General features: G+C 54.7%; 1 protein-coding gene across 1 annotated transcript in view; it reads left to right on the top strand.

Moving 5' to 3' along the window:
• The first annotated feature begins 71 nt into the window (after nucleotides 1–71).
• Nucleotides 72–21,917, top strand: part of LOC139405251 (monocyte to macrophage differentiation factor 2-like) — a 40,025-nt gene continuing 18,179 nt past the window's right edge. The window contains exon 1 of the mRNA XM_071147690.1: nucleotides 72–310. Within this exon, the coding sequence (XP_071003791.1) occupies nucleotides 297–310 (14 nt within the window). The 5' untranslated portion in view covers nucleotides 72–296. The remainder of the gene's footprint in view (nucleotides 311–21,917) is intronic.

Genomic DNA, 21,917 nt, shown 5'->3' with positions numbered 1-21,917 from the left:
AGACTGTTTTCCCTAGAAACCGTTTACATCGTTCGCACTTCCGGGTGTTGCCTGCTCTGAATCACGCGCATTTTCGCCGCTGCAGCACCTTCGGCATCCCGGATACTCACCAGTCGGTGATCACCAGCAGCATCAGGTTTTAGATGTCTTTTAGATATCTAGTAGCAACACACCGCTGGAATCAAGACGGTCGAGGAAAAAGCGCTGCTGAAACAACACAACTCTGAAGACATATTTTTTCATCGTTACACCCACGTCTCTCTACTGTTGCTTTTTTCCCCCCCTTCACATTTTAAATGAATCTTGTAAGGTATGTGGTTTTGGGTTTTTATAAATTGCACCTAAATGTGTAAACATCGCGACTCCCAGTTAGTAGACGTTGTACCAACGTTTTTGAATGTGTTGGTTTGATAAGCCGAACAGACCGATATCGCCCAATAACCAGCGGTGATGTTTCTAACCTATTTGGGACTCCCTGTGACTGCTGTCCTATATTAGTTGGGTTTTATGTAACGCTATTATTAGGTACAATAGTGTAACGACCCTGGGTTTATAAGCGCGGATATCGAGTCTGCCGCTGGAGCTTTTGCGGTACAGTCGATGGCGCCCTGGACTTCGGGCTAGAAGGTCGAGGGTTCGAGTCCTGCTCCCCGCCGTTTCATTACAATATGATATGATAATAATACAACGATAATACACTGTTGGAATGGTTGAATGTCTGAGTTGTGTCTACGTTGCTCGGGAGCTGATCTGTTTTACAGTAGAATAACGAATACCGATTATGGTCCTTATCGATAATACCGGACCCCCTCTACTGCCCCGCGGGAACCCGACAGGACCGCGCAGGGACGTGTTACTTCTACTAATCTATTTTATATCAGTTTCCTTGTACAGGCTGCACTATCATGGCTAAGTTGTTTCCATGGGTTTCTGATTTAAAGTAGTTACATCATCAGATGACAACATCAGCCTGATGCATTTACTACAGTAGACTTTTCCTAGGGGAGGGGGCTTACCCCAGTTTTGTCAGTAAGCAGGGTGGTTGTGTCAGTAAGCAGGGTGGTTGTGTCAGTAAGCAGGGTGGTTGTGTCAGTAAGCAGAGTGGTTGTGTCAGTTAGCAGGGCGGTTGTGTCAGTAAGCAGGGTGGTTGTGTCAGTAAGCAGGGCGGTTGTGTCAGTAAGCAGGGTGGTTGTGTACATCTGACTATTGGTGGAGTGGATAGTTCAATCAATGTTAGCCTAGGTCACTCTGTGTGTGTCTGTCTGTCTGTCTGTCTGTCTGTCTGTCTGTCTGTCTGTCTGTGTGTGTGTCTCTGTGTCTCTGTGTGTGTGTGTGTGTATAAACGGTGAGAGGAGATGACAGATAGGTAGTTGTATTGTTACTGTCCTGCTGTACGACTACACCACTTTGTCTTGAAGCAGACAGACACACTGACTACAGACAGACAGGTCTGGACAGACTGACTACAGACAGACAGACACACTGACTACAGACAGACACACTGACTACAGACAGACAGACTGACTACAGACAGACAGGTCTGGACACACTGACTACAGACAGACAGACAGACAGGTCTGGACACACTGACTACAGACAGACAGACAGACAGGTCTGGACACACTGACTACAGACAGACAGACAGACAGGTCTGGACACACTGACTACAGACAGACAGACAGACAGGTCTGGACACACTGACTACAGACAGACAGGTCTGGACAGACTGACTACAGACAGACAGGTCTGGACAGACTGACTACAGACAGACAGGTCTGGACACACTGACTACAGACAGACAGGTCTGGACAGACTGACTACAGACAGACAGACAGGTCTGGACAGACTGACTACAGACAGACAGGTCTGGACAGACTTGACTACAGACAGATAGACAGGTCTGGACAGACTGACTACAGACAGACAGACCGGTCTGGACAAACTGACTACAGACAGACAGACAGGTCTGGACACACTGACTACAGACAGACAGACAGGTATGGACACACTGACTACAGACAGACAGGTCTGGACAGACTGACTACAGACAGACAGACAGGTCTGGACAGACTGACTACAGACAGACAGACAGGTCTGGACAGACTGACTACAGACAGACAGACAGGTCTGGACACACTGACTACAGACAGACAGACAGGTCTGGACACACTGACTACAGACAGACAGACAGACAGGTCTGGACACACTGACTACAGACAGACAGACAGACAGGTCTGGACACACTGACTACAGACAGACAGACAGGTCTGGACACACTGACTACAGACAGACAGACAGGTCTGGACAGACTGACTACAGACAGACAGACAGGTCTGGACAGACTGACTACAGACAGACAGACAGGTCTGGACAGACTGACTACAGACAGACAGACAGGTCTGGACACACTGACTACAGACAGACATACAGACAGGTCTGGACACACTGACTACAGACAGACAGACAGGTCTGGACACACTGACTACAGACAGACAGACCGGTCTGGACACACTGACTACAGACAGACAGACAGGTCTGGACACACAGACAGACAGGTCTGGACACACTGACTACAGACAGGTCTGGACACACTGACTACAGACAGGTCTGGACATACTGACTACAGACAGGCAGACAGGTCTGGACACACTGACTACAGACAGACAGGTCTGGACACACTGACCACAGACAGGCAGACAGGTCTGGACACTGACTACAGACAGACAGACAGACAGGCCTGGACACACTGACCACAGACAGGCAGACAGGACACTGCAGTCAGAAAGAGAGAGTCTGGACTAGGGGTAGCCCTGCTGGGCTTTGGCTCTGTGATCTGTTGGTCTGGCCTGGCCATGTGTGTGTGGCCTGGGGCTCAGGTCATTAACAGACAGCTTGATAAGCTAATTAACAGAACTGCCAGCTGTCTGTATAGGGAGGGAGGGATGGATGGATGGATGGAGGAGGAGGCATGGATGGAGGGGAGGGAGGATTGAGTGGGGATTGATGGAGGGGAGGGAGGGATGTGGGGAGGGATGGAAAGAGGGAGTAGAGCGAGATGAAAAGAGAGAGGGTAAAGATGGAGAGAAAGAGAGAGGTGGAAAGAGAGGGTAGAGATGGAGAGAAAGAGGTGGAAAGAGAGAACGAGGTGGAAAGAGAGAGAGGGTAGAGATGGAGAGAGAGGGTATAGATGGAGAGAAAGAGAGAGGGGTAGAAATGGAAAGAGAGCGAAAGAGGGGTGGAAAGAGAGGAGGAGGAGGAAGTCCCTGTATTCAGGCCAGTTGCTGTGTGTTTAGAGACTGGAGAGAGACAACCTCAACCTACTTTATAGTGTTTAGAGAGGGACAACCTCAACCTACTTTATAGTGTTTAGAGACTAGAGAGGGACAACCTCAACCTACTTTATAGTGTTTAGAGAGGGACAACCTCAACCTACTTTATAGTGTTTAGAGACTAGAGAGGGACAACCTCAACCTACTTTATAGTGTTTAGAGAGGGACAACCTCAACCTACTTTATAGTGTTTAGAGACTAGAGAGGGACAACCTCAACCTACTTTATTGTGTTTAGAGAGGGACAACCTCAACCTACTTTATAGTGTTTAGAGACTAGAGAGAGACAACCTCAACCTACTTTATAGTGTTTAGAGAGGGACAACCTCAACCTACTTTATAGTGTTTAGAGACTAGAGAGAGACAACCTCAACCTACTTTATAGTGTTTAGAGAGGGACAACCTCAACCTACTTTATAGTGTTTAGAGACTAGAGAGAGACAACAGAGAGACAACCTCAACCTACTTTATAGTGTTTAGAGAGGGACAACCTCAACCTACTTTATAGTGTTTAGAGACTAGAGAGGGACAACCTCAACCTACTTTATAGTGTTTAGAGAGGGACAACCTCAACCTACTTTATAGTGTTTAGAGAGGGACAACCTCAACCTACTTTATAGTGTTTAGAGACTAGAGAGGGACAACCTCAACCTACTTTATAGTGTTTAGAGAGGGACAACCTCAACCTACTTTATAGTGTTTAGAGACTAGAGAGAGACAACCTCAACCTACTTTATAGTGTTTAGAGAGGGACAACCTCAACCTACTTTATAGTGTTTAGAGACTAGAGAGAGACAACCTCAACCTACTTTATAGTGTTTAGAGAGGGACAACCTCAACCTACTTTATAGTGTTTAGAGACTAGAGAGAGACAACAGAGAGACAACCTCAACCTACTTTATAGTGTTTAGAGACTAGAGAGAGACAACAGAGAGACAACCTCAACCTACTTTATAGTGTTTAGAGACTAGAGAGGGACAACCTCAACCTACTTTATAGTGTTTAGAGAGGGACAACCTCAACCTACTTTATAGTGTTTAGAGACTAGAGAGGGACAACCTCAACCTACTTTATAGTGTTTAGAGACTAGAGAGAGACAACAGAGAGACAACCTCAACCTACTTTAGTGTTTAGAGAGGGACAACCTCAACCTACTTTATAGTGTTTAGAGACTAGAGGGACAACCTCAACCTACTTTATAGTGTTTAGAGACTAGAGAGGGACAACCTCAACCTACTTTATAGTGTTTAGAGACTAGAGAGGGACAACCTCAACCTACTTTATAGTGTTTAGAGACTAGAGAGAGACAACCTCAACCTACTTTATAGTGTTTAGAGACTAGAGAGAGACAACAGAGAGACAACCTCAACCTACTTTATAGTGTTTAGAGACTAGAGGGACAACCTCAACCTACTTTATAGTGTTTAGAGACTAGAGGGACAACCTCAACCTACTTTATAGTGTTTAGAGACTAGAGGGACAACCTCAACCTACTTTATAGTGTTTAGAGACTGGAGAGGGACAACCTCAACCTACTTTATAGTGTTTAGAGAGGGACAACCTCAACCTACTTTATAGTGTTTAGAGACTAGAGGGACAACCTCAACCTACTTTATAGTGTTTAGAGACTAGAGGGACAACCTCAACCTACTTTATAGTGTTTAGAGACTAGAGAGGGACAACCTCAACCTACTTTATAGTGTTTAGAGACTAGAGGGACAACCTCAACCTACTTTATAGTGTTTAGAGACTAGAGAGGGACAACCTCAACCTACTTTATAGTGTTTAGAGACTAGAGAGAGACAACCTCAACCTACTTTATAGTGTTTAGAGACTAGAGAGGGACAACCTCAACCTACTTTATAGTGTTTAGAGACTAGAGAGGGACAACCTCAACCTACTTTATAGTGTTTAGAGACTAGAGAGAGACAACCTCAACCTACTTTATAGTGTTTAGAGACCGGAGAGGGACAACCTCAACCAACTTTATAGTGTTTAGAGACAACAGAGAGACAACCTCAACCTACTTTATAGTGTTTAGAGACTGGAGAGGGACAACCTCAATCTACTTTATAGTGTTCAGAGACTAGAGAGGGACAACCTCAACCTACTTTATAGTGTTTAGAGACTAGAGAGAGACAACCTCAACCTACTTTATAGTGTTTAGAGACTAGAGAGGGACAACCTCAACCTACTTTATAGTGTTTAGAGACTAGAGAGAGACAACAGAGAGACAACCTCAACCTACTTTATAGTGTTTAGAGACTAGAGAGAGACAACCTCAACCTACTTTAGTGTTTAGAGACTGGAGAGGGACAACCTCAACCTACTTTATAGTGTTTAGAGACTGGAGAGGGACAACCTCAATCTACTTTATAGTGTTTAGAGACTAAAGAGGGACAACGTCAACCTACTTTATAGTGTTTAGAGAGGGACAACCTCAACCTACTTTATAGTGTTTAGAGACTAGAGAGGGACAACCTCTACCTACTTTATAGTGTTTAGAGACTAGAGAGACAACCTCAACCTACTTTATAGTGTTTAGAGACTAGAGAGAGACAACCTCAACCTACTTTATAGTGTTTAGAGACTAGAGGGACAACCTCAACCTACTTTATAGTGTTTAGAGACTAGAGAGAGACAACCTCAACCTACTTTATAGTGTTTAGAAACTAGAGGGACAACCTCAACCTACTTTATAGTGTTTAGAGACCAGAGAGGGACAACCTCAACCTACTTTATAGTGTTTAGAGACTAGAGAGGGACAACCTCAACCTACTTTATAGTGTTTAGAGACTAGAGAGGGACAACCTCAACCTACTGTATAGTGTTTAGAGACTAAAGAGGGTCCTTTTTTGCGTTTTATCCACTAATGGTTAAGGTTAGGAGAAGCTGATCCTAGGGGATGCTGATCCTAGGGGATGCTGATCCTAGGTCTGTTCCTAGGGGATGCTGATCCTAGGGGAAGCTGATCCTAGGTCTGTACATAGGGGAAGCTGATCGTAGGTCTGTACCTAGGGGATGCTGATCCTAGGTCTGTACCTAAGGGATGCTGATCCTAGGTCTGTACCTAGGGGATGCTGATCCTAGGTCTGTACCTAGGGGATGCTGATCCTAGGTCTGTACCTAGGGGATGCTGATCCTAGGTCTGTACCTAGGGGATGCTGATCCTAGGTCTGTACCTAGGGGATGCTGATCCTAGGTCTGTACCTAGGGGATGCTGATCCTAGGTCTGTACCTAGGGGATGCTGATCCTAGGTCTGTACCTAGGGGATGCTGATCCTAGGTCTGTACCTAGGGGATGCTGATCCTAGGTCTGTACCTAAGGGGATGCTGATCCTAGGTCTGTACCTAAGGGGATGCTGATCCTAGGTCTGTACCTAAGGGGATGCTGATCCTAGGTCTATACCTAGGGGATGCTGATCCTAGGTCTGTACCTAGGGGATGCTGATCCTAGGTCTGTACCTAGGGGATGCTGATCCTAGGTCTGTACCTAGGGGATGCTGATCCTAGGTCTGTACCTAGGGCATGCTGATCCTAGGGGACGCTGATCCTAGGTCTGTTCCTAGGGGAAACTTAACCCCAGAACACATTATAGAGACTTACTGGGCGAGGCGTCTGTGTGTGACAGACTGGGGTTGAACCCCGTGACTGTTAGCCAGTTGAGCTAAAGCCCTGGGAGCTAATGCAACTCTTCATGTGTGTGTGCGGTGGTGACAGTATCTCTGTTCTTTCACAGAGACGGGAACACACACACACACACACACACACACACACACACACACACACACACACCCAGCCTCTTTCTTTGTGGCCCAGATATAACCGCTGACGTTACACACACACACACACCCTGTCTGCGTGTGTGTGTGTGTGCGCGCATGTGTGTGTGTGTTCGTGTCTACGTGTGTGTGTGTGTGTGTGTGTGTGTGTGTGTGTGTGTGTGTGTGTGTGCGCGCATGTGTGTGTTCGTGTCTACGTGTGTGTGTGTTCGTGTCTACGTGTGTGTGTGTGTGTGTGTGTGTGTGTGTGTTCGTGTCTACGTGTGTGTGTGTGTGTGTGTGTTCGTGTCTGTGTGTGTGTGTGTGTGTGTGTGTGTGTGTGTGTGTGTGTGTGTGTGTGTGTTCGTGTCTACGTGTGTGTGTGTGTGTGTGTGTGTGTGTTCGTGTCTACGTGTGTGTGTGTGTGTGTGTGTGTGTGTGTGTGTGTGTGTGTGTGTGTGTGTGTGTGTGTGTGTGTGTGTTCGTGTCTCCGCACATCCTCTTTTCTTCATGCTAATTTAATCACTGAAAGGAAAGGAGGGGAGAGATGGATCTGGGAGTGGAGGAGGAGACGGAGGGAGGGGAGAGATGGATCTGGGAGTGGAGGAGGAGGAGGGAGGGAGGGGAGAGATGGATCTGGGAGTGGAGGAGGAGACGGGATGGAGGGAGAGGAGAGATGGATCTGGGAGTGGAGGAGGAGACGGGATGGAGGGAGAGGAGAGATGGATCTGGGAGTGGAGGAGGAGGAGGGATGGAGGGAGAGGAGAGATGGATCTGGGAGTGGAGGAGGAGACGGAGGGAGGGAGGGGAGAGATGGATCTGGGAGTGGAGGAGGAGACGGGATGGAGGGAGAGGAGAGATGGATCTGGGAGTGGAGGAGGAGACGGGATGGAGGGAGAGGAGAGATGGATCTGGGAGTGGAGGAGGAGACGGGATGGAGGGAGAGGAGAGATGGATCTGGGAGTGGAGGAGGAGACGGAGGGAGGGAGGGAGATGAGAGATGGATCTGGGAGTGGAGGAGGAGACGGGATGGAGGGAGGGAGGGGAGAGATGGATCTGGGAGTGGAGGAGGAGACGGGATGGAGGGAGGGAGGGGAGAGATGGATCTGGGAGTGGAGGAGGAGACGGAGGGAGGGAGGGAGGGGAGAGATGGATCTGGGAGTGGAGGAGGAGACGGAGGGAGGGAGGGGAGAGATGGATCTGGGAGTGGAGGAGGAGACGGGATGGAGGGAGGGGAGAGATGGATCTGGGAGTGGAGGAGGAGACGGGATGGAGGGAGGGGAGAGATGGATCTGGGAGTGGAGGAGGAGACGGGATGGAGGGAGGGGAGAGATGGATCTGGGAGTGGAGGAGGAGACGGGATGGAGGGAGGGGAGAGATGGATCTGGGAGTGGAGGAGGAGACGGAGGGAGGGAGGGGAGAGATGGATCTGGGAGTGGAGGAGGAGACGGGATGGAGGGAGGGGAGAGATGGATCTGGGAGTGGAGGAGGAGACGGGATGGAGGGAGAGGAGAGATGGATCTGGGAGTGGAGGAGGAGACGGGATGGAGGGGAGAGGGAGAGATGGATCTGGGAGTGGAGGAGGAGACGGGATGGAGGGAGGGGAGAGATGGATCTGGGAGTGGAGGAGGAGACGGGATGGAGGGAGGGGAGAGATGGATCTGGGAGTGGAGGAGGAGACGGGGGGAGGGAGGGGAGAGATGGATCTGGGAGTGGAGGAGGAGACGGGATGGAGGGAGGGGAGAGATGGATCTGGGAGTGGAGGAGGAGACGGGAGGAGATGGATCTGGGAGTGGAGGAGGAGACGGAGGGAGGGAGGGGAGAGATGGATCTGGGAGTGGAGGAGGAGACGGGATGGAGGGAGGGGAGAGATGGATCTGGGAGTGGAGGAGGAGACGGGAGGGAGGGAGGGGAGAGATGGATCTGGGAGTGGAGGAGGAGACGGGATGGAGGGAGGGGAGAGATGGATCTGGGAGTGGAGGAGGAGACGGGATGGAGGGAGAGGAGAGATGGATCTGGGAGTGGAGGAGGAGACGGGATGGAGGGAGAGGAGAGATGGATCTGGGAGTGGAGGAGGAGACGGAGGGAGGGAGGGGAGAGATGGATCTGGGAGTGGAGGAGGAGACGGGATGGAGGGAGGGGAGAGATGGATCTGGGAGTGGAGGAGGAGACGGGATGGAGGGAGAGGAGAGATGGATCTGGGAGTGGAGGAGGAGACGGGATGGAGGGAGAGGAGAGATGGATCTGGGAGTGGAGGAGGAGACGGAGGGAGGGAGGGAGATGAGAGATGGATCTGGGAGTGGAGGAGGAGACGGGATGGAGGGAGGGAGGGGAGAGATGGATCTGGGAGTGGAGGAGGAGACGGGATGGAGGGAGGGAGGGGAGAGATGGATCTGGGAGTGGAGGAGGAGACGGAGGGAGGGAGGGAGGGGAGAGATGGATCTGGGAGTGGAGGAGGAGACGGAGGGAGGGAGGGGAGAGATGGATCTGGGAGTGGAGGAGGAGACGGGATGGAGGGAGGGGAGAGATGGATCTGGGAGTGGAGGAGGAGACGGGATGGAGGGAGGGGAGAGATGGATCTGGGAGTGGAGGAGGAGACGGGATGGAGGGAGGGGAGAGATGGATCTGGGAGTGGAGGAGGAGACGGGATGGAGGGAGGGGAGAGATGGATCTGGGAGTGGAGGAGGAGACGGAGGGAGGGAGGGGAGAGATGGATCTGGGAGTGGAGGAGGAGACGGGATGGAGGGAGGGGAGAGATGGATCTGGGAGTGGAGGAGGAGACGGGATGGAGGGAGAGGAGAGATGGATCTGGGAGTGGAGGAGGAGACGGGATGGAGGGAGAGGAGAGATGGATCTGGGAGTGGAGGAGGAGACGGAGGGAGGGAGATGAGAGATGGATCTGGGAGTGGAGGAGGAGACGGGATGGAGGGAGGGAGGGGAGAGATGGATCTGGGAGTGGAGGAGGAGACGGGATGGAGGGAGGGAGGGGAGAGATGGATCTGGGAGTGGAGGAGGAGACGGAGGGAGGGAGGGAGGGGAGAGATGGATTTGCGAGTGGAGGAGGAGACGGGATGGAGGGAGGGAGGGGAGAGATGGATCTGGGAGTGGAGGAGGAGACGGGACAGAGGGAGAGGAGAGATGGATCTGGGAGTGGAGGAGGAGACGGAGGGAGGGAGGGAGGGGAGAGATGGATCTGGGAGTGGAGGAGGAGACGGGATGGAGGGAGGGGAGAGATGGATCTGGGAGTGGAGGAGGAGACGGAGGGAGGGAGAGGAGAGATGGATCTGGGAGTGGAGGAGGAGACGGGATGGAGGGAGGGAGGGGAGAGATGGATCTGGGAGTGGAGGAGGAGACGGAGGGAGGGAGGGAGGGGAGAGATGGATCTGGGAGTGGAGGAGGAGACGGGATGGAGGGAGGGAGGGGAGAGATGGATCTGGGAGTGGAGGAGGAGACGGGATGGAGGGAGGGAGGGGAGAGATGGATCTGGGAGTGGAGGAGGAGACGGGATGGAGGGAGGGAGGGGAGAGATGGATCTGGGAGTGGAGGAGGAGACGGGATGGAGGGAGGGAGGGGAGAGATGGATCTGGGAGTGGAGGAGGAGACGGGATGGAGGGAGAGGAGAGATGGATCTGGGAGTGGCGGAGGAGACGGGATGGAGGGAGGGAGGGAGAGATGGATCTGGGAGTGGAGGAGGAGACGGGATGGAGGGAGGGAGGGGAGAGATGGATCTGGGAGTGGAGGAGGAGACGGGATGGAGGGAGGGGAGAGATGGATCTGGGAGTGGAGGAGGAGACGGGATGGAGGGAGAGGAGAGATGGATCTGGGAGTGGAGGAGGAGACGGGATGGAGGGAGAGGAGAGATGGATCTGGGAGTGGAGGAGGAGACGGGATGGAGGGAGAGGAGAGATGGATCTGGGAGTGGAGGAGGAGACGGGATGGAGGGAGAGGAGAGATGGATCTGGGAGTGGAGGAGGAGACGGAGGGAGGGAGGGGAGGGGAGAGATGGATCTGGGAGTGGAGGAGGAGACGGGATGGAGGGAGGGAGGGGAGAGATGGATCTGGGAGTGGAGGAGGAGACGGAGGGAGGGAGAGGAGAGATGGATCTGGGAGTGGAGGAGGAGACGGGATGGAGGGAGGGAGGGGAGAGATGGATCTGGGAGTGGAGGAGGAGACGGGATGGAGGGAGGGAGGGGAGAGATGGATCTGGGAGTGGAGGAGGAGACGGGATGGAGGGAGGGAGGGGAGAGATGGATCTGGGAGTGGAGGAGGAGACGGGATGGAGGGAGGGAGGGGAGAGATGGATCTGGGAGTGGAGGAGGAGACGGGATGGAGGGAGGGAGGGGAGAGATGGATCTGGGAGTGGAGGAGGAGACGGGATGGAGGGAGAGGAGAGATGGATCTGGGAGTGGAGGAGGAGACGGGATGGAGGGAGGGGGGGAGAGATGGATCTGGGAGTGGAGGAGGAGACGGGATGGAGGGAGGGGAGAGATGGATCTGGGAGTGGAGGAGGAGACGGGATGGAGGGAGAGGAGAGATGGATCTGGGAGTGGAGGAGGAGACGGGATGGAGGGAGAGGAGAGATGGATCTGGGAGTGGAGGAGGAGACGGGATGGAGGGAGAGGAGAGATGGATCTGGGAGTGGAGGAGGAGACGGGATGGAGGGAGAGGAGAGATGGATCTGGGAGTGGAGGAGGAGACGGGATGGAGGGAGAGGAGAGATGGATCTGGGAGTGGAGGAGGAGACGGGATGGAGGGAGAGAGATGGATCTGGGAGTGGAGGAGGAGACGGGATGGAGGGAGAGGAGAGATGGATCTGGGAGTGGAGGAGGAGACGGGATGGAGGGAGAGGAGAGATGGATCTGGGAGTGGAGGAGGAGACGGGATGGAGGGAGAGGAGAGATGGATCTGGGAGTGGAGGAGGAGACGGGATGGAGGGAGTGGGAGAGATGGATCTGGGAGTGGAGGAGGAGACGGGATGGAGGGAGAGGAGAGATGGATCTGGGAGTGGAGGAGGAGACGGGATGGAGGGAGGGGAGAGATGGATCTGGGAGTGGAGGAGGAGACGGGATGGAGGGAGAGGAGAGATGGATCTGGGAGTGGAGGAGGAGACGGGATGGAGGGAGGGGAGAGATGGATCTGGGAGTGGAGGAGGAGACGGGAGTGGAGGAGGAGACGGGAGGGGAGAGATGGATCTGGGAGTGGAGGAGGAGACGGGATGGAGGGAGAGGAGAGATGGATCTGGGAGTGGAGGAGGAGACTGGGAGTGGAGGAGGAGACGGGAGGGAGATGGATCTGGGAGTGGAGGAGGAGACGGGATGGAGGGAGAGGAGAGATGGATCTGGGAGTGGAGGAGGAGACGGGATGGAGGGAGGGGAGAGATGGATCTGGGAGTGGAGGAGGAGACGGGATGGAGGGAGAGGAGAGATGGATCTGGGAGTGGAGGAGGAGACGGGATGGAGGGAGAGGAGAGATGGATCTGGGAGTGGAGGAGGAGACGGGATGGAGGGAGAGGAGAGATGGATCTGGGAGTGGAGGAGGAGACGGGATGGAGGGAGAGGAGAGATGGATCTGGGAGTGGAGGAGGAGACGGGATGGAGGGAGGGGAGAGATGGATCTGGGAGTGGAGGAGGAGACGGGATGGAGGGAGAGGAGAGATGGATCTGGGAGTGGAGGAGGAGACGGGATGGAGGGAGAGGAGAGATGGATCTGGGAGTGGAGGAGGAGACGGGATGGAGGGGAGGGGAGAGGATGGATGGATGGGAGTGGAGGAGGAGACGGGATGGAGGGAGAGGAGAGATGGATCTGGGAGTGGAGGAGGAGACGGGATGGAGGGAGAGGAGAGATGGATCTGGGAGTGGAGGAGGAGACGGGATGGAGGGAGAGGAGAGATGGAGAGTGGAGGAGGAGACGGGATGGATGGATCTGGGAGTGGAGGAGGAGACGGGATGGAGGGAGAGGAGAGATGGATCTGGGAGTGGAGGAGGAGACGGGATGGAGGGAGAGGAGAGATGGATCTGGGAGTGGAGGAGGAGACGGGATGGAGGGAGAGGAGAGATGGATCTGGGAGTGGAGGAGGAGACGGGATGGAGGGAGAGGAGAGATGGATCTGGGAGTGGAGGAGGAGACGGGATGGAGGGAGAGGAGAGATGGATCTGGGAGTGGAGGAGGAGACGGGATGGAGGGAGAGGAGAGATGGATCTGGGAGTGGAGGAGGAGACGGGATGGAGGGAGAGGAGAGATGGATCTGGGAGTGGAGGAGGAGACGGGATGGAGGGAGAGGAGAGATGGATCTGGGAGTGGAGGAGGAGACGGGATGGAGGGAGAGGAGAGATGGATCTGGGAGTGGAGGAGGAGACGGGAGTGGAGGGGAGAGGAGAGATGGATCTGGGAGTGGAGGAGGAGACGGGATGGAGGGAGAGGAGAGATGGATCTGGGAGTGGAGGAGGAGACGGGATGGAGGGAGAGGAGAGATGGATCTGGGAGTGGAGGAGGAGACGGGATGGAGGGAGAGGAGAGATGGATCTGGGAGTGGAGGAGGAGACGGGATGGAGGGAGAGGAGAGATGGATCTGGGAGTGGAGGAGGAGACGGGATGGAGGGAGGGGAGAGATGGATCTGGGAGTGGAGGAGGAGACGGGATGGAGGGAGAGGAGAGATGGATCTGGGAGTGGAGGAGGAGACGGGATGGAGGGAGAGGAGAGATGGATCTGGGAGTGGAGGAGGAGACGGGATGGAGGGAGAGGAGAGATGGATCTGGGAGTGGAGGAGGAGACGGGATGGAGGGAGAGGAGAGATGGATCTGGGAGTGGAGGAGGAGACGGGATGGAGGGAGAGGAGAGATGGATCTGGGAGTGGAGGAGGAGACGGGATGGAGGGAGAGGAGAGATGGATCTGGGAGTGGAGGAGGAGACGGGATGGAGGGAGAGGAGAGATGGATCTGGGAGTGGAGGAGGAGACGGGATGGAGGGAGAGGAGAGATGGATCTGGGAGTGGAGGAGGAGACGGGATGGAGGGAGAGGAGAGATGGATCTGGGAGTGGAGGAGGAGACGGGATGGAGGGAGAGGAGAGATGGATCTGGGAGTGGAGGAGGAGACGGGATGGAGGGAGAGGAGAGATGGATCTGGGAGTGGAGGAGGAGACGGGATGGAGGGAGAGGAGAGATGGATCTGGGAGTGGAGGAGGAGACGGGATGGAGGGAGGGGAGAGATGGATCTGGGAGTGGAGGAGGAGACGGGATGGAGGGAGAGGAGAGATGGATCTGGGAGTGGAGGAGGAGACGGGATGGAGGGAGAGGAGAGATGGATCTGGGAGTGGAGGAGGAGACGGGATGGAGGGAGAGGAGAGATGGATCTGGGAGTGGAGGAGGAGACGGGATGGAGGGAGAGGAGAGATGGATCTGGGAGTGGAGGAGGAGACGGGATGGAGGGAGGGAGAGATGGATCTGGGAGTGGAGGAGGAGACGGGAGTGGAGGAGGAGACGGGATGGAGGGAGAGGAGAGATGGATCTGGGAGTGGAGGAGGAGACGGGATGGAGGGAGAGGAGAGATGGATCTGGGAGTGGAGGAGGAGACGGGATGGAGGGAGGGGAGAGATGGATCTGGGAGTGGAGGAGGAGACGGGATGGAGGGAGAGGAGAGATGGATCTGGGAGTGGAGGAGGAGACGGGATGGAGGGAGAGGAGAGATGGATCTGGGAGTGGAGGAGGAGACGGAGGGAGGGGAGAGATGGATCTGGGAGTGGAGGAGGAGACGGGATGGAGGGAGAGGAGAGATGGATCTGGGAGTGGAGGAGGAGACGGGATGGAGGGAGGGGAGAGATGGATCTGGGAGTGGAGGAGGAGACGGGATGGAGGGAGAGGAGAGATGGATCTGGGAGTGGAGGAGGAGACGGGATGGAGGGAGAGGAGAGATGGATCTGGGAGTGGAGGAGGAGACGGGATGGAGGGAGGGGAGAGATGGATCTGGGAGTGGAGGAGGAGACGGGATGGAGGGAGAGGAGAGATGGATCTGGGAGTGGAGGAGGAGACGGGATGGAGGGAGAGGAGAGATGGATCTGGGAGTGGAGGAGGAGACGGGATGGAGGGAGGGGAGAGATGGATCTGGGAGTGGAGGAGGAGACGGGATGGAGGGAGGGGAGAGATGGATCTGGGAGTGGAGGAGGAGACGGGATGGAGGGAGGGGAGAGATGGATCTGGGAGTGGAGGAGGAGACGGAATGGAGGGAGAGGAGAGATGGATCTGGGAGTGGAGGAGGAGACGGGATGGAGGGAGAGGAGAGATGGATCTGGGAGTGGAGGAGGAGACGGAGGGAGGGGAGAGATGGATCTGGGAGTGGAGGAGGAGACGGGATGGAGGGAGAGGAGAGATGGATCTGGGAGTGGAGGAGGAGACGGGATGGAGGGAGGGGAGAGATGGATCTGGGAGTGGAGGAGGAGACGGGATGGAGGGAGGGGAGAGATGGATCTGGGAGTGGAGGAGGAGACGGGATGGAGGGAGGGGAGAGATGGATCTGGGAGTGGAGGAGGAGACGGAATGGAGGGAGAGGAGAGATGGATCTGGGAGTGGAGGAGGAGACGGGATGGAGGGAGAGGAGAGATGGATCTGGGAGTGGAGGAGGAGACGGAGGGAGGGGAGAGATGGATCTGGGAGTGGAGGAGGAGACGGAATGGAGGGAGAGGAGAGATGGATCGGGGAGTGGAGGAGGAGACGGAGGGAGGGGAGAGATGGATCTGGGAGTGGAGCAGGAGACAGGATGGAGGGAGAGGGTGATGGATCTGGGAGTGGAGGAGGAGACGGGATGGAGGGAGAGGAGAGGTGGATCTGGGAGTGGAGGAGGAGACGGGATGGAGGGAGGGGAGAGATGGATCTGGGAGTGGAGGAGGAGACGGGATGGAGGGAGAGGAGAGATGGATCTGGGAGTGGAGGAGGAGACGGGATGGAGGGAGAGGAGAGATGGATCTGGGAGTGGAGGAGGAGACGGGATGGAGGGAGGGGAGAGATGGATCTGGGAGTGGAGGAGGAGACGGGATGGAGGGAGGGGAGAGATGGATCTGGGAGTGGAGGAGGAGACGGGATGGAGGGAGGGGAGAGATGGATCTGGGAGTGGTGGAGGTGACGGTATGGAGGGAGTGGAGAGATGGATCTGGGAGTGGAGGAGGAGACGGGATGGAGGGAGAGGAGAGATGGATCTGGGAGTGGAGGAGGAGACGGAGGGAGGGGAGAGATGGATCTGGGAGTGGAGGAGGAGACGGGATGGAGGGAGAGGAGAGATGGATCTGGGAGTGGAGGAGGAGACGGGATGGAGGGAGGGGAGAGATGGATCTGGGAGTGGAGGAGGAGACGGGATGGAGGGAGGGGAGAGATGGATCTGGGAGTGGAGGAGGAGACGGGATGGAGGGAGGGGAGAGATGGATCTGGGAGTGGAGGAGGAGACGGAATGGAGGGAGAGGAGAGATGGATCTGGGAGTGGAGGAGGAGACGGGATGGAGGGAGAGGAGAGATGGATCTGGGAGTGGAGGAGGAGACGGAGGGAGGGGAGAGATGGATCTGGGAGTGGAGGAGGAGACGGAATGGAGGGAGAGGAGAGATGGATCGGGGAGTGGAGGAGGAGACGGAGGGAGGGGAGAGATGGATCTGGGAGTGGAGCAGGAGACAGGATGGAGGGAGAGGGTGATGGATCTGGGAGTGAGGAGGAGAAGGGGATGGAGGGAGAGGGTGATGGATCTGGGAGTGAGGAGAAGGAGAAGAGGATGGAGGGAGAGGGTGATGGATCTGGGAGTGGAGGAGGAGAAGGGGATGGAGGGAGAGGGGGATGGATCTGGGAGTGGAGAAGGAGACAGGGATGGAGGGAGAGGGTGATGGATCTCGGAGTGGAGACAGGGATGGAGGGAGAGGGTGATGGATCTGGGAGTGGAGGAGGAGAAGGGGATGGAGGGAGAGGGTGATGGATCTGGGAGTGGAGAAGGAGACAGGGATGGAGGGAGAGGGTGATGGATCTCGGAGTGGAGAAGGAGACAGGGATGGAGGGAGAGGGTGATGGATCTGGGAGTGGAGGAGACGGGGATGGAGGGAGAGGGTGATGGATCTGGGAGTGAGGAGAAGGAGACAGGGATGGAGGGAGAGGGTGATGGATCTGGGAGTGAGGAGACAGGGATGGAGGGAGAGGGTGATGGATCTGGGAGTGGAGGAGAAGGGGATGGAGGGAGGGGGATGGATCTGGGGATTGAGGAGAAGGAGAAGGGGATGGAGGGAGAGGGGGATGGATCTGGGAGTGAGGAAAAGGAGACAGGGATGGAGGGAGAGAGTGATGGATCTGGGAGTGGAGGAGGAGGAGACGGGGATGGAGGGAGAGGGTGATGGATCTGGGAGTGAGGAAAAGGAGACAGGGATGGAGGGAGAGGGTGATGATCTGGGAGTGAGGAGGAGACGGGGATGGAGGGAGAGGGTGATGGATCTGGGAGTGAGGAGACGGGGATGGAGGGAGAGGGTGATGGATCTGGGAGTGAGGAGACGGGGATGGAGGGAGAGGGTGATGGATCTGGGAGTGAAGGAGAAGAGGATGGAGGGAGAGGGTGATGGATCTGGGAGTGAGGAGAAGGAGGGAGAGGGTGATGGATCTGGGAGTGAGGAGAAGGAGGGAGAGGGTGATGGATCTGGGAGTGAGGAGAAGGGGATGGAGGGAGAGGGTGATGGATCTGGGAGTGAGGAGAAGGAGGGAGAGGGTGATGGATCTGGGAGTGAGGAGACGGGGATGGAGGGAGAGGGTGATGGATCTGGGAGTGGAGGAGAAGGAGAAGAGGATGGAGGGAGAGGGTGATGGATCTGGGAGTGAGGAGACGGGGATGGAGGGAGAGGGTGATAGATCTGGGAGTGAGGAGACGGGGATGGAGGGAGAGGGTGATGGATCTGGGAGTGGAGGAGAAGGAGAAGAGGATGGAGGGAGAGGGTGATGGATCTGGGAGTGAGGAGACGGGGATCGAGGGAGAGGGTGATGGATCTGGGAGTGGAGGAGAAGGAGAAGAGGATGGAGGGAGAGGGTGATGGATCTGGGAGTGAGGAGACGGGGATCGAGGGAGAGGGTGATGGATCTGGGAGTGAGGAGACGGGATGGAGGGTGAGGGTGATGGATCTGGGAGTGAGGAGACGGGATGGAGGGTGAGGGTGATGGATCTGGGTGTGCGGAGACGGGATGGAGGGAGAGGGTGATGGATCTGGGAGTGAGGAGACGGGGATGGAGGGAGAGGGTGATGGATCTGGGAGTGAGGAGAAGGGGATGGAGGGAGAGGGTGATGGATCTGGGAGTGAGGAGAAGGAGGGAGAGGGTGATGGATCTGGGAGTGAGGAGAAGGGGATGGAGGGAGAGGGTGATGGATCTGGGAGTGAGGAGACGGGATGGAGGGTGAGGGTGATGGATCTGGGAGTGAGGAGACGGGATGGAGGGAGAGGGTGATGGATCTGGGAGTGAGGAGACGGGATGGAGGGAGAGGGTGATGGATCTGGGAGTGGAGGAGAAGGAGAAGAGGATGGCAGGAGAGGGTGATGGATCTGGGAGTGAGGAGAAGGAGACGGGGATGGAGGGAGAGGGTGATGGATCTGGGAGTGAGGAGAAGGAGACGGGGATGGAGGGAGAGGGTGATGGATCTGGGAGTGAGGAGAAGGAGACGGGGATGGAGGGAGAGGGTGATGGATCTGGGAGTGAGGAGGAGGAGGGAGAGGGTGATGGATCTGGAAGTGAGGAGGAGGGAGAGGGTGATGGATCTGGGAGTGAGGAGGAGGGAGAGGGTGATGGATCTGGGAGTGAGGAGGAGGGAGAGGGTGATGGATCTGGGAGTGAGGAGAAGGAGGGAGAGGGTGATGGATCTGGGAGTGAGGAGAAGAGGAAGGAGGGAGAGGGTGATGGATCTGGGAGTGAGGAGAAGGAGGGAGAGGAGAGATGGATCTGGGAGTGGAGGAGAAGGGGATGGAAGAAAAGAGACAAGAGGAAAAGAGAGTTTTCAGTGACATAAAAAATTCCTTGCTCGGGGGTTTCCATGGCTACATTGACATCACCACACTACAGCTACTTCGTGTGTGAGAGAGACAGACCTCTTATTTCTGCCTCAGTTGATCCATGGTTACTGGCAGTTGCCAGGCAACAGTAGTCATGGAAAAAAGCACGTTTCTGAGAGAGAGAGATTCCAGAACTCTGAAAGAACATCTCTGATTGCCATCAATCAGACAAAACAAACACAGACTGATGGAGGTGGAGAGAGAGAAGAAACAGACTGATGGAGGGAGGTGGAGAGAGAGAACAAACACAGACTGATGGAGGTGGAGAGAGAACAAACACAGACTGATGGAGGTGGAGAGAGAGAACAAACACAGACTGATGGAGGGAGGTGGAGAGAGAGAACAAACACAGACTGATGGAGGGAGGTGGAGAGAGAACAAACACAGACTGATGGAGGGAGGTGGAGAGAGAGAACAAACACAGACTGATGGAGGTGGAGAGAGAGAACAAACACAGACTGATGGAGGGAGGTGGAGAGAGAGAACAAACACAGACTGATGGAGGTGGAGAGAGAGAACAAACACAGACTGATGGAGGTGGAGAGAGAACAAACACAGACTGATGGAGGTGGAGAGAGAACAAACACAGACTGATGGAGGGAGGTGGAGAGAGAGAACAAACACAGACTGATGGAGGTGGAGAGAGAGAACAAACACAGACTGATGGAGGGAGGTGGAGAGAGAGAACAAACACAGACTGATGGAGGGAGGTGGAGAGAGAACAAACACAGACTGATGGAGGGAGGTGGAGAGAGAGAACAAACACAGACTGATGGAGGTGGAGAGAGAACAAACACAGACTGATGGAGGTGGAGAGAGAACAAACACAGACTGATGGAGGGAGGTGGAGAGAGAGAACAAACACAGACTGATGGAGGTGGAGAGAGAACAAACACAGACTGATGGAGGGAGGGAGGTGGAGAGAGAACAAACACAGACTGATGGAGGGAGGTGGAGAGAGAACAAACACAGACTGATGGAGGGAGGTGGAGAGAGAACAAACACAGACTGATGGAGGGAGGTGGAGAGAGAACAAACACAGACTGATGGAGGGAGGTGGAGAGAGAACAAACACAGACTGATGGAGGGAGGTGGAGAGAGAACAAACACAGACTGATGGAGGGAGGTGGAGAGAGAACAAACACAGACTGATGGAGGGAGGTGGAGAGAGAACAAACACAGACTGATGGAGGGAGGTGGAGAGAGAGAACAAACACAGACTGATGGAGGTGGAGAGAGAGAACAAACACAGACTGATGGAGGGAGGTGGAGAGAGAGAACAAACACAGACTGATGGAGGGAGGTGGAGAGAGAGAACAAACACAGACTGATGGAGGGAGGTGGAGAGAGAGAGAACAAACACAGACTGATGGAGGGAGGTGGAGAGAGAGAACAAACACAGACTGATGGAGGGAGGTGGAGAGAGAGAACAAACACAGACTGATGGAGGGAGGTGGAGAGAGAGAACACAGACTGATGGAGGTGGAGAGAGAGAAACACAGACTGATGGAGGGAGGTGGAGAGAGAGAACACAGACTGATGGAGGGAGGTGGAGAGAGAGAACAAACACAGACTGATGGAGGGAGGTGGAGAGAGAACAAACAGACTGGTGGAGGTGGAGAGAGAGAACAAACACAGACTGATGGAGGGAGGTGGAGAGAGAGAGAACAAACACAGACTGATGGAGGGAGGTGGAGAGAGAGAACAAACACAGACTGATGGAGGGAGGTGGAGAGAGAGAACAAACACAGACTGATGGAGGGAGGTAGAGAGAGACAACAAACACAGACTGATGGAGGTAGAGAGAGAGAACAAACACAGACTGATGGAGGGAGGTGGAGAGAGAGAACAAACACAGACTGATGGAGGGAGGTGCAGAGAGAGAACAAACAGACTGGTGGAGGTGGAGAGAGAGAGAACAAACACAGACTGATGGAGGGAGGTGGAGAGAGAACAAACACAGACTGATGGAGGGAGGTGGAGAGAGAGAACAAACACAGACTGATGGAGGTGGAGAGAGAGAACACAGACTGATGGAGGGAGGTGGAGAGAGAGAGAACACAGACTGATGGAGGGAGGTGGAGAGAGAGAGAACACAGACTGATGGAGGGAGAGAAAATGAGGGGGGGAGAGGGGCAGTATCATTTAATAATATAGAGTCAGTAATGTTACTATATGATTGGCTGACTGTCTGATTGGCTGACTGTCAGAACGCTGATTGTCTGATTGGCTGACTGTCTGATTGTCTGATTGGCTGATTGGCTGATTGGCTGACTGGCTGATTGGCTGATTGTCAGAACGCTGATTGTCTGATTGGCTGACTGTCTGATTGTCTGATTGGCTGACTGTCTAATTGGCTGACTGTCAGAACGCTGATTGGCTGACTGTCTGACTGGCTGATTGGCTGACTGGCTGATTGGCTGACTGGCTGACTGTCTGATTGGCTGATTGTCAGACCGCTGATTGTCTGATTGGCTGACTGGCTGATTGGCTGACTGTCTGATTGGCTGACTGTCTGATTGGCTGATTGTCAGAATTCTGATTGGCTGACTGTCTGACTGGCTGATTGGCTGATTGGCTGACTGTCAGAACGCTGATTGTCTGATTGTCTGACTGGCTGATTGGCTGACTGGCTGATTGGCTGACTGGCTGATTGGCTGACTGTCTGATTGGCTGACTGGCTGATTGGCTGACTGTCTGATTGGCTGATTGTCAGACCGCTGATTGTCTGATTGGCTGACTGTCTGACTGGCTGATTGGCTGACTGTCTGGCTGATTGTCA

Source organism: Oncorhynchus clarkii, unplaced genomic scaffold (genome assembly GCF_045791955.1).
Source record: "Oncorhynchus clarkii lewisi isolate Uvic-CL-2024 unplaced genomic scaffold, UVic_Ocla_1.0 unplaced_contig_6271_pilon_pilon, whole genome shotgun sequence".
In the NCBI taxonomy this organism is placed as follows: Eukaryota; Metazoa; Chordata; class Actinopteri; order Salmoniformes; family Salmonidae; genus Oncorhynchus; species Oncorhynchus clarkii.
Note: the sequence above shows the minus strand (reverse complement) of the source record. Positions and strands in the feature narration are given on the sequence as shown.